Source organism: Crocuta crocuta, unplaced genomic scaffold (genome assembly GCF_008692635.1).
Source record: "Crocuta crocuta isolate KB4526 unplaced genomic scaffold, BGI_CrCroc_1.0 scaffold179, whole genome shotgun sequence".
NCBI lineage: Eukaryota > Metazoa > Chordata > Mammalia > Carnivora > Hyaenidae > Crocuta > Crocuta crocuta.
In genome coordinates, this window is record NW_027551568.1 from 17,403,870 (window position 1) to 17,418,527 (window position 14,658).

At 39.4% G+C, this 14,658-nt stretch overlaps 1 protein-coding gene across 1 annotated transcript in view; it reads right to left on the reverse strand.

Moving 5' to 3' along the window:
- Positions 1-7,013: 7,013 nt before the first annotated feature.
- ADGRA3 (adhesion G protein-coupled receptor A3) overlaps positions 7,014-14,658 on the reverse strand; it is a gene marked incomplete at its 5' end in the record, with an annotated part of 126,599 nt that continues 118,954 nt past the window's right edge. The window contains 3 exons of the mRNA XM_077750467.1: positions 7,014-8,580; positions 8,719-8,814; positions 12,109-12,254. Of these exons, the coding sequence (XP_077606593.1) occupies positions 7,338-8,580; positions 8,719-8,814; positions 12,109-12,254 (1,485 nt within the window). The remainder of the gene's footprint in view (positions 8,581-8,718; positions 8,815-12,108; positions 12,255-14,658) is intronic.

The window sequence follows — 14,658 nt, forward strand, 5'->3', positions numbered from 1 at the left end:
AGAGTCGACCTATTAGGGGTCAGAGAAAGAGGTTAAACATTGTTAATGATACTTTACTAAATACAAAGAGCAAAATTAAAATAGCAATAAAGTAGGCATTATTCACTCATTTCTTACTAGTTTATTTATTTTTGTCATTTTTAAACATCATCCTACACATATACATCAACTTACCAGGAGACCCTGGGCTAGCCGGTGGTCCAACGTGCCAAGTGTTGAATCCATCCATTTGGTTAGAATCTATCCATTGGCTTGCTTCCCCCACCAAAAGAATATCTCTAAAACTGACACCTGTCGAAGGCTTAGATAGAACTACCAATTTTATTATTGCAAAGCAAAATAATTTATTTCTAATGCGGTAATCCAATGACAGGCAAACATTTACACTAGAATAAGTGATCTTGTGGTGTCCCTGAAAATTACTCTATAGAACTTAAGCAGTATATCTCTCAGATTTGAAGTTTATCAAGCTAAACTTGAGTCAGTATTTTTTGAATGTACACTTTGAATTGATATGATTCAAACCTTTAGACAACTGTCACAAACAGATCTGAGCTGTGCCTCACTTTTCAACCACTGTCTTGCCTATCAGAGGGACTGAAAGCATAGAGTCAGGGCAGATCCACTCTGACCCTCAAAACAGTTCCAGGAATGAACTTTCAGGGAAGATGGTAGAGTAGGAGGGCCCTAAGATTACCTCCTCCTCTGGATACAGCCACATCAGTGTAAATAACCCAGAAAAGGACCTGAAGGCTGACAGAACAGACTGTCCACAGCCAAATATAGAGAAGAGGCAGTGTCAAAGAGGGTAGAAAGGGCAGAGACAAGTAAAATAAAATGCCCAAAAGTAAATGATAAAGAGAAAAATTTTAAAGCAGCCAGAGAAAAGAAAGCAGTTACATACAAGGGAAATCCCATAAAGCTATCACCTGAGATTTCAGCAGAAATTTTACAGGCCAGAAGAGTGCAGTAGTATGATATACTCAAAGTGCTGAAAGTCAAAAACCTATAGCCAAAAATACTGTATCCAGTGAGGTTATCAGTCAGAATAGAGGGAGATCAAGTTTCCCACATAAACAAAAGTTAAAGGAATCCATCGTCACTAAACCAGCTCTATAATGTTAAAGGCTCTGTGCATGAAAAGGAAAGACCTTAAGCAGTAGTAAGAATAGTAGGATGCACAAAAGCAGTAAAAATAAGCATATCTACAAAAATCAGTCAAGGGATTCACAAAATAAAAGGATGTAAAGTATGACATCAAATATCTAAAATGTAGGAGGGAAGTTAAAAAAATGGGTTCAAACTTAAGCACTCATCAACTTAATATAGACTGCTACATACATATTATATACAAACCTAATGGTAATTACAAATCAAAAACTAGTAATGAGAGCTCCAAAATAACAACAAACAAAACAACAAGAAAAGAGAGAGAAAGGAATCCAAGTAGATCACTAAGGAAAGCCAGCAAACCATGACTGAAGCGTGCAAGATAAGGAACAGAGAAAAACTACAAAAGCAACCATAAAACAAATAACAAAATGGCAGTGAGTACATACCTATCAATAATTATTTTGAATGTAAATGGACTAAATGCCGCCACCAAAAGCCCTAGGGTAAAGGGATGGATAAGAAAAAAAATAAGGCCATCTATATGCTGCCTACAAGAGGCTCCTTTCAGAACTAAAGACACCTGCAGATTAAAAGCAAAGAGATGAAGACATATTTATCACATAACTGTATGTGAAAAGAAAGTCAGGATAGCCATGCTTACATGAGACAAAATAGACTTTAAAACAATGTAACAAGAGACAAAGAAGAGTACTGTATAATAATAAAGGGGATAAATCCAATTTATGATTGGATATATCAATTGTATATATTTATGTGCCCAACATGGAACACCCGAATACATAAAGCAGCTATTACAAACATAAAGTAACAGATAGTAATACAATAATAGCAGGGGACTTTAACACCACATTCACATCAATGGACAAATTATGTGAACAGAAAATCCACAAGGAAACAATGGCTTTGAATGACACCCTGGACCAGATGGATCTAACAGATATATATAGAACATTCCATCCTAAAACAGCAGAATCCACATTCTTTTCAGTGCACATGAAACAGTCTCCAGAAAGGATCACATAGTAGGTCCCCAAACAAATCTCAACAAATTCAAAAAGATGCAGGTCATACCATGCATCTTTTCTGATCACAATGCTAAGAAATTAAAAATTAACCACAGGAAAAATCTGGAAAGAACACATATATATGGAGGTTAAATAACACACTACTAAACAATGAATGGGTCAACTGAGATACCAAAGAAATCAAAACATACATGGACACAAGTTAAAATGAAACTATAATGGCCCCAAATCCTTGAGATGCAGCAAAAGCTATTCTAAGAGGGAAGTTTACAGCAACAGAGGAAAGTTTAGAGGCCTACATCAAGCAAGAAAAACCTCCAATAACCTAACCTTACACCTAAAGAAGCTAGGAAAAAAAAAAACCCCAAACCGACAGAAGGAAAGAAATAATAAAGATTAGAGCAGAAATAAACTAAAAATTAGACAAATATATTATTTAGATATTAGACAAATATATATATCTAATATCTAAAAATCCAAACAATAGAACAATGAAACAAGGTGGTTTTTTGAAAAGATCAACAAAATTGATAAACCTTTAGCTAGAATCATAAAAAAAGAAAGAAAAGGATTCAAATGAACAAAATCAGAAATGAAAGAAGAAAAATAATAACCAGTACCACAGAGATACAATTACAAGAGAACATTATGAAAAATTATATGCCACCAAATTGGACAACCTGGAAGAAATGGACAAATTCCTGGAAATATAACCTACCAAACTGAACCAAGAAGAAATACAAAATTTTGAACAGACCAATTACCAGCAATGATACTGAATCAATAATCAAAAAACTCCCAACATAGAAAAGTCCAGGACCAGTTTCACAGGTAAATTCTACCAAACATTTAAAGAAGTGTTAATAGCTATTCTTCTCAAACTTTTCCAAAAATAGAAGAGGAGGGAAAACTTCCATATTCATTCTTTCAGGCCAGTATTATCCTACCAAGACCAGATAAATACACTGCATAAATAGAGAACTATGGACCAATATCTCTGATGAACAAAGATGTAAAAATCCTCAACAAAGTATTAGCAAACCAAATCAAAGAATACATTAAAGAAATCATATGCCACGATCAAGTGGAATTTATTCCTGAGATGTAAGCATGGTTAAATATTTGCAAATCAATCAACATGCTACATCACATCAAGAAGAGAAAGGATAAACACCACATGATCACTACAATGGATAGTATAATATGCATTCAAGATAAAAACCCTCAAAACCAAGTAGGTTTACAGGGAACATAGCTTGACATAATAAAGGCCATATATGAAAAACCCATAGCAAACATCATACTCAATGGGTAAAAATGGAGAGCTTTTCCCCTAAGGTCAGGAATAAGACAAGGATGTCCATTTTCACCACTTTTGTTCAACATAGTACTGGAAGTCCTAGCCATAGCAATCAGACAACAAAAAGAAATGATAGCTATCCAAATTGGTAAGGAAGAATAAACCTTTCATATTTGCAAATGACATGATACTATATACAGAAAATCTGAAAGACTCCATAAAGAAACTACTAGAACCGATAAAAGAATTCAGTACAGTCACAGGATACAAAATCATTTATGCACTGCATTTCTATACAGTAAAAATGAAGTAGGAAAAACAGAAATTAAGAAAACAAACCCACTTACAATTGCATCAAAAATAATAAAATACCTAGACATAAACTTAAGTAAGGAGATGAAAGATCTACGGTCTGAAAACTATAAAACAGTGATGAAAGAAAATTGAAGACAACACAAATGGAAAGATATTCCATGTTCATGGACTGGAAGAACAAATAGAGTTAAAATGTCCACATTACCCAAAGCAGTCTATAGATTTAATGCAATCCTTACCAAAATACCAAGAGCATTTTTCACAGAACTAGAACAAACAATTCTAAAATTTGTATGGAACCACAAAAGATCCCAAATGGCCAAAGCAATCCAGAAAAGGAAGAACAAAACTGGAGGTATCACAATCCCAGATTTCAACATATACCACCAAACTGTAGTAATCAAAACAGTATGCCACTGACACAAAAATAGATACAAACAACAATGGAACAGAATAGAGAGGCCAGAAATAAGCTCACAATTATATGGTTGATTCGTCTTCTACAAAGGAGGCAAGAATATACAATGGGAAAAAGATAGTCTCAACAAATGGTGTTCAGAAAACTGGACAGCCACATGCAAAAGAATGAAACTGGACCACTTTCTTACACTATATAAAAAATAAACTCAAAATAGATTAAAAACCTAAATGTAAGGGGTACCAGGGTGGTTCAGTTGGTTAAGCTTCTGACTTCGGCTCAGGTCATGACTCATGGTTTGTGAGGGTCAAGGCCCTGTCAGGCTCTGTGCTGACAGCTCAGATCCTGGAGCCTGTTCAGATTCTGTGTCTCATTCTCTCTCTGCCCCTCCCCTACTTGTGCTCTGTCTCTGTCTCTCAAAAATAAATAAATGTAAAAAAAAAAAAATTTAAAAAGCCCTAAATGTGAGACTTGAAACCGTAAAAATCCTAGAAGCACAGGCAGTAATTTCTGACATCGGCCATAGCAACATTTTTCTAGATCTCTCTCCTGAGGCAAGAAAAACAAAAGCAAAAATAAACTATAGGACTATATCAAAATAAAAAGCTCCTGCACAGGGGTGTCTGGGTGGCTTAGTGAGTTAAGTGACTCTTGATTTCAGCTCAGGTCATGATCTCACAATTGTGAGATCAAGCCCTGCAACTGGGCTCCATACTGGGCATGGAGCCTACTTAAGATGACCTTTCTCTCTCTTCCTCTGCCCCGGCCACTGCTCTCTTGTGTGCATACACTCTAACAACAACAACAACAACAACACAAAAACAAAACCTCTGCACAGCAAAGGAAAAAAACCAACAAAACTAAAGGACAAGCTACTGAATAGGAGATATTTGCAAATGATAAATTAAATAAAGGGTAGTATCCAAAATGTGTAAAGAATACAACTTAACATCAAAAAAAGAGACTCCAATTAAAAATGGGCAGAAGACATGAATAGACTATTCTCCGAAGAAGACATCCAGATGGTCAACAGTCACATGAAAAGATGCTCAATATCACTTATCAGGGAGATGCAAATCAAAACACAATGAGTTATCACCTAGCATCTGTCAGAGTGGCTGAAATCAAAAACACAAGAAACAACCAGCATTGGTGAGGATGTAGCAAAAGGAACACTTGTGGATTGTTGGTAGGAAGGCAAACTGGTGTAGCCAGTGCGGAATAGAGAATGGACGTTCCTCAAAAAATTAAAAATAGGATGACCATATGGTTTAGTAATTCCACCATGAAGTTATGAATACTTCACAAAAGATATGAATACACTACTTCAAAAACTATATATGCTTCTATGCTTATTAGAGCATTATTTACAATAGTCAAATTTTTATGGAAACAGCCCAGGTGTCCATTAATAGGTGAATGGATAAAAAAGATGTGGTATGTCTGTGTATGTGTATATATATCACATTATATACATATGGCTGAGGTTATGATCTCACGGCTTGTGAGTTCGAGCCCCGCATTGGGCTCTGTGATTATATATATAATATATATGTATATAGTGATACTAGTCAGCCATGAAATAGAATGAGACCTTGCCATTTGCATGCAACATGGATAGAGCTACAGAGTATAATGCTAAGTGAAACAGTCAGAGAAAGATAAATATCATATGATTTCACTCATGTGGAATTTAAGAAACAAAACAACTGAACAAAGGAATAAACAAGACAAACCAAGAAACAGACAGTACAGAGAACAAACTAATGGTTACCAGAGGAGAAGTTGGTGAAGGGATGCTTGAAGTAGGTGATGGGGATCAAGAGTACACTTATCTTTACAAGCACTGAGTAATGTATACTAATGTAAACTAATATAACACTGCACATTAACTATACTGGAATTAACATTTTTTAAAATAATGCAACACATTAAATAACATTAAAAAAAAAGGGGGGTTCCAGGAATGGACTCCAGTGAGACTAAGGAACAGAGATGGTTAAGGACCGTAGTGCATGAGTGACTAATGGTAACATCTGGATCAGGGTTTTTGAGCTCATAATGGAATTTAAAGATCAGTACTTCAGGATGAACCTGAGGAACTTTATCTGTCTGAGAACAAAGCAAGAGCCAACAGAAGAGCCAATACTGAAGAATCAGAGTAAGTGAATGTGAACCCAACTGATATGGTTGTACCTGAACAACTTATATGGTCCAAGGATAATGCATGTGCTTGGGGGGAGAAAAAAAGGAATGATTAAAAAAACTGAACCCAAATATAAATCACTAGAAATCTACAAAAGTAACAAAACAATATTAAGAGGACCAAAGTGATAAGGCAAAGTAATTCAATTTAGAGAGCTTGTGAGGCACTTCCATTTCAAAAAAAAATTCCATGACATCTTTTCAAAGACTTGTAGCATTTAAGATGATATTTATAAAATACATCAATCCAAACGAGCTTTGATTTATATGTCATAATCAGTGGAGTTAATTATGTCAGAGTCTGCTAATTGATTTACATATAATTCTCATTAAAATACCTCCATGTATAAACACAATTAAAATAGAACTACATGCTTCTCTTATAAAATATAAAAATGTATGGGGCGTGTGGGTGGCTCAGTCAGTTAAGCATCCGACTTCGGCTCAGGTCATGATCTCATAGTCTAGGAGTTTGAGTCCAAGTCACACTCTGTGCTGACAGCTCAGAGCCTGGAGCCTGCTTCAGATTCTGTGTCTCCCTCTCTTTCTATCCCTCCCCCGCTCATGTCTCTCTCTCTCAAAAATAAGCATTAAAAAAAAAAAAGTGAGACTGACACAATGACAAATACCTATTTATTGTATTAAATACAAGCCTGAAATGCTAAGTAGACAGAACAGATTCCAAGAAATTACATTTCAGATGCTCAAAGTCCTGCTGGTGCTCTGACAATGAAAACGATGTTTTGGAGGGTTTTTCTTTTCAATTCATAAAAAAACACAATTGGGGGATATAAAATAAAGATCCCAAACTTTGAAGTTTATTCAAAATTGATTTGACTCCCTAAGGTGGCTGTAAACAGTCTGTTTTTACATAGTCCTGGCGTGAAGGAATGCGGACATCACGGTCTGTGCAGATTTCGGCCGAGGAAGCCCACCACCGCTACACAGTGGTCTCGTGTTTCCATAGCCCAGTCCTGACATTGCCGGTGCTATCTGTACCCAGCAAGGGGCCCTCCTGCCCACTGCTTTTGATTGGTCCATTCTGGATGGCCAAGTTGAGTCCATAAGACTTCTGCTGACCTTCAAGTTCAACTACAATGGGCTTCCTTAAGGCATCTTTTTTACTACTATTTGACACGGGCTTTTCAAAATTTCTGCCGCTCTTTGGAAGTGTGCTACAGCCATCGCTGCTATCAGGTTGGGGTGGGTTGTACTGCCTCTCTCTGTAGGCTAAATAAGCCCTTCGACTCCTCGAGTGCCCTTCATTATTGCCTGGCCGGCTTTTAGGTAAGCCATTTTGCACACTGCCTTCCACGCTGGTTGGGACGTCATAGGCGTACTCTCTTAGGACCGTGAGCCTGCTTGCCCGGTGTCCTTTACTCCTGTTTTTATGATGGCGGCTTGGGTGCACATTTGTTCGACACTGAACTTCTAAAGGTGCCACGTGCATTTTGATATCATTGTCCACTGAATGTTCTGTCAAACTATTATCAAGCTGAGGTGTGGAGTTCAAAGGCAGGGAATTGGTATGGCACTGAGCAGCCGCAGCCTGCAAGTTGGTTAACTTGCAGCCCTGGGAGGAATTTTTGAAGCTCGATGTACTCTTGTTTGTGCATGAAGATTCTGCACTGCTGTTGGTGCACTTAGGCCCCTCTCCATTCACGCCACTAGAGCTGGGGGGCTGTACGTTAACCTGCACAGAGTATGAGCTCCGGCCTGGGCAGCAGGTCATGATCCACGCAAGTCTAACATCCTCCCTATTGACGCAGTGGTGAACCACGATGAATGCACTGAGGCTCAAACACGTGGCTCCGAAAAAGAAGCTAAACACCAAGTCCAAAGGGTAGTACGAGGAAACCGCCAAGGCCCCAAACATCCACAAAGCAACATATAAGAGCAAGGTAAGACTGGTCCCCAAAAGTTGAGAATGGAAAGTGTGCTCATTTTCCAACGCAGACGTCGAAATCAGAGACAGAGACAGGGAATCCTGACGATTGACTTCGCCATTCTCATTGGCCGCCAGCCTCTGCTGCTCCTCCGTGGGCTCCTTCAGCTCGTATTTGCGCTCAGGGTGTCTTTTCAACTGAATAAATATGCTCAGGAAGTACATACAGTTCACAAACGTGATGAAGCTGGCAGGCCCGTAGAAGGCTCCCAAGGAGGGTTCCCACGCCATCCAGCAGCTAGGAAAGAAAATGGGAAACCAGTTCAGATGCTAATGGCAGCCACCAGCTCCGGGAACTACAGCAGAGTCGCGGCCTGGGAAATCACCAAAAGAGAAGCAACTGGGGTCAGGTACGCAAAGAACACAAAACACTCACTAGGGTGCATTTGGCCGACTGCCGTAATTCTTGATGTTTGCTGCTGCTGTTATACCACAAACTATGACGGGTATGCCGCCGCCGATCAGGTAGAACCTGGAAGAGGGACAATCTGAATGTCAGCTCACTGTTCCCACTTATTTAGTAAGGTGCACCCACCCCAGTGTCTTGGTACTGCAACAGTCATTCCTTAATGATTAAGTATTATTCCTATCCCAATAATAAACTGGAGATACACTTTTGGAGCCTTTAAACAATAACTTTGTAACAAGTTTTAAAATTTTTGTTTGGATTGCTTTTTTTTCCCTCCCTAAGAAGGCTACCAAGTTTCCCACTTGAGGAAAGCTGATCGGCTTCTGCCACCCTGTGGATAGGCAGGGCTACTGCAGGTAGGGTTTTAGTTGACAGGCTTTTCTTTCCACAGGAACTAACTGGCTTCCTTTACATTCAGCTGGCGAACCAGGAAGTTAGTTCATCACAAAACAGACTTTAAGGTCTCGCTGCGCCATACAGTTCACACAAAATATTGTTTATTAATGTCTGGCTATGCCTGTCTGTTGCAGGACACCTCACTGCTGTGTACGCTTATCCCTAGTCACTGAGCCAAGGAGGTGCCCCATCTCAGCCTCACACAGTGCCCAGACCCTTCCTGACCTTTTTCCTGTGGACTCACTGGGAAGAGCAAGGAAAACGATTTTGCAGTAAGAACTGAGGGACACAGAGTGGTGGTGAGTCCTACATAGAGAAACTTCTTTTCTGAAGAGCTACTTTGAGCTCCCTGATTAGAGAAAGTAGGAACTTTGTGCCCTGGTCACGTCCTGCTGGGTACGGTCAGAATCCTAACTGCATTTGCCACTTCTAGAGACACCGTCCCAGTGCTGAGCTGGCTGGATAAAGGCAGTGCTGTAAAACCTTGTATTGTGAGGAACGTGTTCTGCGAGTGTCCCGTAAGACAAGCAAACATTTCTAATAAATTTTAACTTGATAAATGAGTGATGTCTTGCAATACGAGTAGTAAGTGATGCTGAATGTCACATGATCACACTGAGCCAATGGTTTCTCTCTCTCGTAGAATTGTGGGTGATCATCTCCCATGCTTGGAGGCTCGGTCTTAGGCCGTGGTATTTGGCAGAAATCAGTGATTTTTCAGAACTGGAAAGGGCTGGAAGGTGCCCACAACAGGCACTAGGGTACTTTTTGTCACTTCAAGCACCTACGGACAGTCCTTTGCTTTTCCATATAAGAGGAAGCTTAGGAATGCTTTGCTTCATTCTACGTCAGGCTGCCTGAAGAGACAGACCCTTTCCTCTGCTGTCTTATTGCCACTTACATTAAATACAGTATAAGAGTTTATTAATACTGTGCTACAGTCAACATCCGTTAGTGATAGTGAAAGTTGCCCTACACAATAACCTTCCTCTCTCTTGTTTCCCTCACACCAGCCAGAAAGGTTTTCAAAGGAAAGTGCAGGTTATTTTTCTTTACATTTTGTATTTTATTATTTTGGATTATATTACAGTATTGTAATCACTATTATAGAGTATTTTTGGGTTGTGGAACAAATCATCTGAGTTTCCATTATTTCTTATGGGGAAATTCGCTTTGATATACAAGTGCTTTGGATTACAAGCATGCTTCCACAATGAATTATGCTCGCAAACCAAGGTTTTACTGTATTTAGAACTTTTACTTAACATTTGGGGTTGTTGGTGGTGTTGTTTTTCCTCATAACCTAACAGTAGGAAGGAACAGCTTCAGAGGATTGGATCCCCAAATTTCTTAATCAAACACTATCTCTCAGATCTTTTATCACAAGCGACAATTGCATCTATAACCTGACTCTAGTTAAGCACTCCTGTTGTCCCTTAATCAACCAGGGGACCATTCATCCCCCTGAATCTTGTATGTTCTCAAGTGTTCTCTTTCTATTCTTCCCTTTACTTGCTATGGCCCATCTATTAAATATCAACATGGCCCTGGGACCATTCTTTAACTTCTCCCTGGGGAATTTGGTTCATTATCATTGCTTCAATGATCACACATGGAAAATATCTCCTGTCCTGCCTGTAAAATGCCTAGCATGTCTTCCTTGCTGAGCACCAGGTTCCCAAAAATGTACAATTCTCACAAAAAGTACTACTGAGCCTACCTCCCCTGTTCTTACCCTCCCCACCCCCATTGTACATTTCCTGTATTGTTTTCTCAGCTGACAGGAGCAACGTGTGCCGGGTTCCCTCGCTAAACTATGGCGATTTGCAACCATCTTGGAATTCTCTCCCTGCCACACGTTTTAAACCAGTTAGTTGGCCATCAATCCCAGAGAAGCTGCCTCAAGTGTCTTGAACACACACCCCCTCTCTTCTCCATGACACTGTTCTGGTTTCAGGTCTCACGGGGACCACCCTAATAACCTCACCAGAACTCCTTACTCTCAGGCTCTCCAAATTTTGCTCTATATTAAGGCAAACGTGTCCTTCTAAAAAGGTAACTAGTCGGGCCACTGCCTTAGGTAATTCTTCAAGGGCTGCCCACATTTTAACATGGCTCCCAAAAGCCTGAAATGGAACTTTCACCCTGCATTCTGGCAACTCTCCACCACACACTATAGGCTCCAGCCGAACTGCATTTCTCAAAGTTTCCTCAGCTCACTCACCATGTAATCCTGTATCTGGAGTGTCCCTTCTCCACTTTGCTCTAATCACTAATGAAGGATCATCACTAATGGTCAATACTTCCTAGCAACCACCATCCCCCCAAATTAATGGTGCCTTTGTTTGTACTTTGAAAAGACTGTGTCTCCACTGTGTAACATTCTTACACAGCCCACAGCTCGTTCTTCACGGTCTCCTCATGCAGATGGTAAACCCCTCAAAGGCAGGACAGCTTAAGTCCCTGGTCCGGTGCCAGGTACACAGCCAGCATTCAATAAACTCAGTCACTGTTGGTAAAATTTTACTCATCCATCATGATAATCCGTTATTTTCTCCTTATAATGGGGAAGAAGGGTAGAACTCCAAAACTATGTTGTCTTTTGTAGGGAATTATTACACTGAAATACACTTAAGTAGGTTAAAATCTCAGACATGGCCCCAAAGAAATAAAAAGTTAACTTTTTCTTAAAGCCAATTAAATGCTCTTCACACATTAAGGCACTTAGTTATCCCCACTTTATAGATGAGAGAGGGAGGCATGAAGAGGGTACAGAACTTCATGAAAGGCTCGCGGCTGGAAGACTGTGCAGCCAGTACCCAAACCCAGGAAGCCCAGCTTCCAAGTCCACGAGGTACTCCCCAAAACTTACTCAGCGTTGTTTCGTTATGATGAAGCCTCAGCTAAGTGAAATGTTTAATGAACATTTACTGTAATATAGTAAACAAAGATATTAAATACCTGAGCATTGGTCTTGGTGGAGGTGGTAGTTCATCAGGATCCTGACATCTTTTAGCCTTCTTAGTGACTTGTTTATAGATATTTCGAGCTGTCACTCCCACCCATAGTACTGTAGCAAGAGTGGAATAATGAAGAATTATTCCAACCTAGAAAGAAGATTGAAGAATGTATGTAAGCTAAAAGGAAAAAAAAAAATTCTTCAGTAGTAGCTGCCACCAAGGTTTACCAAAAATAACTGGGTAACTTTCAAAACTATGATTCAAAACCAGTATGAAGGTATCGTCTGAAGATTAGTTCCTTTGCCCACGAATGAAACATGCAACTCTAACACACGTGTGACTGAGGGTTATGTCCCCTAACAGACAAACCAACATTTGGATCTAGGGGGCCCACACACTACACACAATTTATACCCAAGATAACCCATAATATACCACAGAAGTGGCTTTTCAATATCATTAAACCAGCGGTATGTTCCTCAGGGATGCAACGTTATAAATTACAGTTTAGTTTCTGACGCCCATTTTAAGGAGGAATGTAGAGGGCAAGGGTAACCAGAGGGGGAAAGTCACAATAACCAGAGAACAAGCTTTAGTGTGACAGAGTGGAGTCATTCTAATTCAGAACTATTATATATGGTAATGGTTAGAAGGCAAGGTAATACATTGGTGGTTAAGAGAGTGAGGTCTAGAATCAACAACTTGTGCCTGGTTTTAAACCCACCATCCACCCCTTACCTGCTATGCTACCTTAGCAAAGTCACATAACATTTCAAGCATTGGTTTCTTCGATGGTAAACAGAAAAGAGATATGAAAGTAGTGTGGGGCTAACTAAGAGAGCCTACATAAAGCATTTAGCACATTTCCTGGCACATGATAAGTAATCAAGAAAAATGGTATCTTTATTTTTATTATTACCAATAAGAGTATGCTTTTAAGTAAATAATGTCATCTCTCTAAATTAATTTCCTCCATTTGAAGAGTGGGAAGATTATCAATAATGATCTCTAGCATTTTTGTAGGGACTATGTGGGCACAATATTTAAGACACAATAGATACCCATTTAAGAGTGGATAACCGTAGTACATGTAATGGTCACACTAATTAAGTTTCTTCCCTCAGAGGGGTGATGGAGAGTCAGTATGTTTACTATGTTTACTATGTGACCTGAGTGTGAAATACTCTGGCTGAAGACAAAATTCCAGGTGAGGCTATATATTGGGGCTAAGAAAGCCTTAAAATCCCTTTTGAGAAAAACAAGTGTGTCACTGGAGCATCAGAGGCATAATTCAGCTTTCTTACCTACTATCTTTTAATCATTTCTTTTTAAACAATTATCACAGGTAAAATCCTATCACTGAAAGTCTCCAGGAAAAATTTTTTCATTCTAAAAAGATCCAAACCATCACCAAACCAAGGTCAGTAATACAAGCATTTAGATCGTTGCCCAGAAATTTTGATGGGAACCAATGATCAGCCAAAATCAAACAAATGAAAACCCAAGACTTATTTTGCAGGACAAAAACAAGGGTAGTCACTGTCCATCATGAACCTTGCACTGACATGGGAAGGGCCGGCAGTGTGGACCAGCTTGGCCTAACTAGAAAACTCAAAATGACTTTCTTTGTAAGGAGAAAAGTGGCTCCTTGGTTTCCATTAGTTTTTTACTGACTGTACTGTAAAAGCAAAACTTACAGAGGAAAGTGGAACAAACAGCAGAAAACAAACCTTAAGCTATCTGGAGTCACACCAAATACTAGAAGTAAAAGTAGTGTACATGAATTTGGTACACAGACACCAAAACATTCGAGACAAATCAAAATGGCAGCCTTTACTAGCGCTGGAGTCTTTGCTGATGCCAAGATCAGAAGAATGAGACAGAGCTGTGAAGTAAATACGTTTAAAAAATAGGAGTAAAAACGTTTTCAACACAGGAGGTGCAAGAAGGAGCATTTTCTTGTTTTAGATCAAGGCGGGAAAACTCAACCTTTAGATGCTGAAGTGTTTTCTACAGTGTTTCAAAATTTCCAGAAGTATTCATGCTTGAAATTAATGAAGGCTTCAGTCAAATATTTCCAATAGTAGAATTTTAGGAGTCTGATGTCACTTAGTAACCATCATGTAAGCAAATCTTCCACAAGAACCAGAAAGAGGATCATACCGATCAGTCCTCAGTTTGTCCTCAACCTTCAAGAGTCTCTCATGATCAGTATGGGGTGGGGGGTGGGGGGGCAGAGGAAGGGGAGTGATGGGCATGGAGGAGGGCACTTGTGGGGATGAGCACTGGGTGTTATATGGAAACCAACTTGACAATAAACTGTTAAAAAAAAAAACAGAAAGAGGAGAAACTGAGAACTGGTAGAGTAGCTGTCAGTGGCTGGTAGTAACTGGTAGACTAGCTTTTGGAATGGGGTACTTCCTACTGTATTCTCTATCAGAGCCTTGAAATACAACCTCACTGTCAAATTTCATGCATTAGAAATGCATGTGGAGGGGCGCCTGGGTGGCTCAGTTGCTTGAGTGTCCAACTTTGGCTCAGGTCATGATCT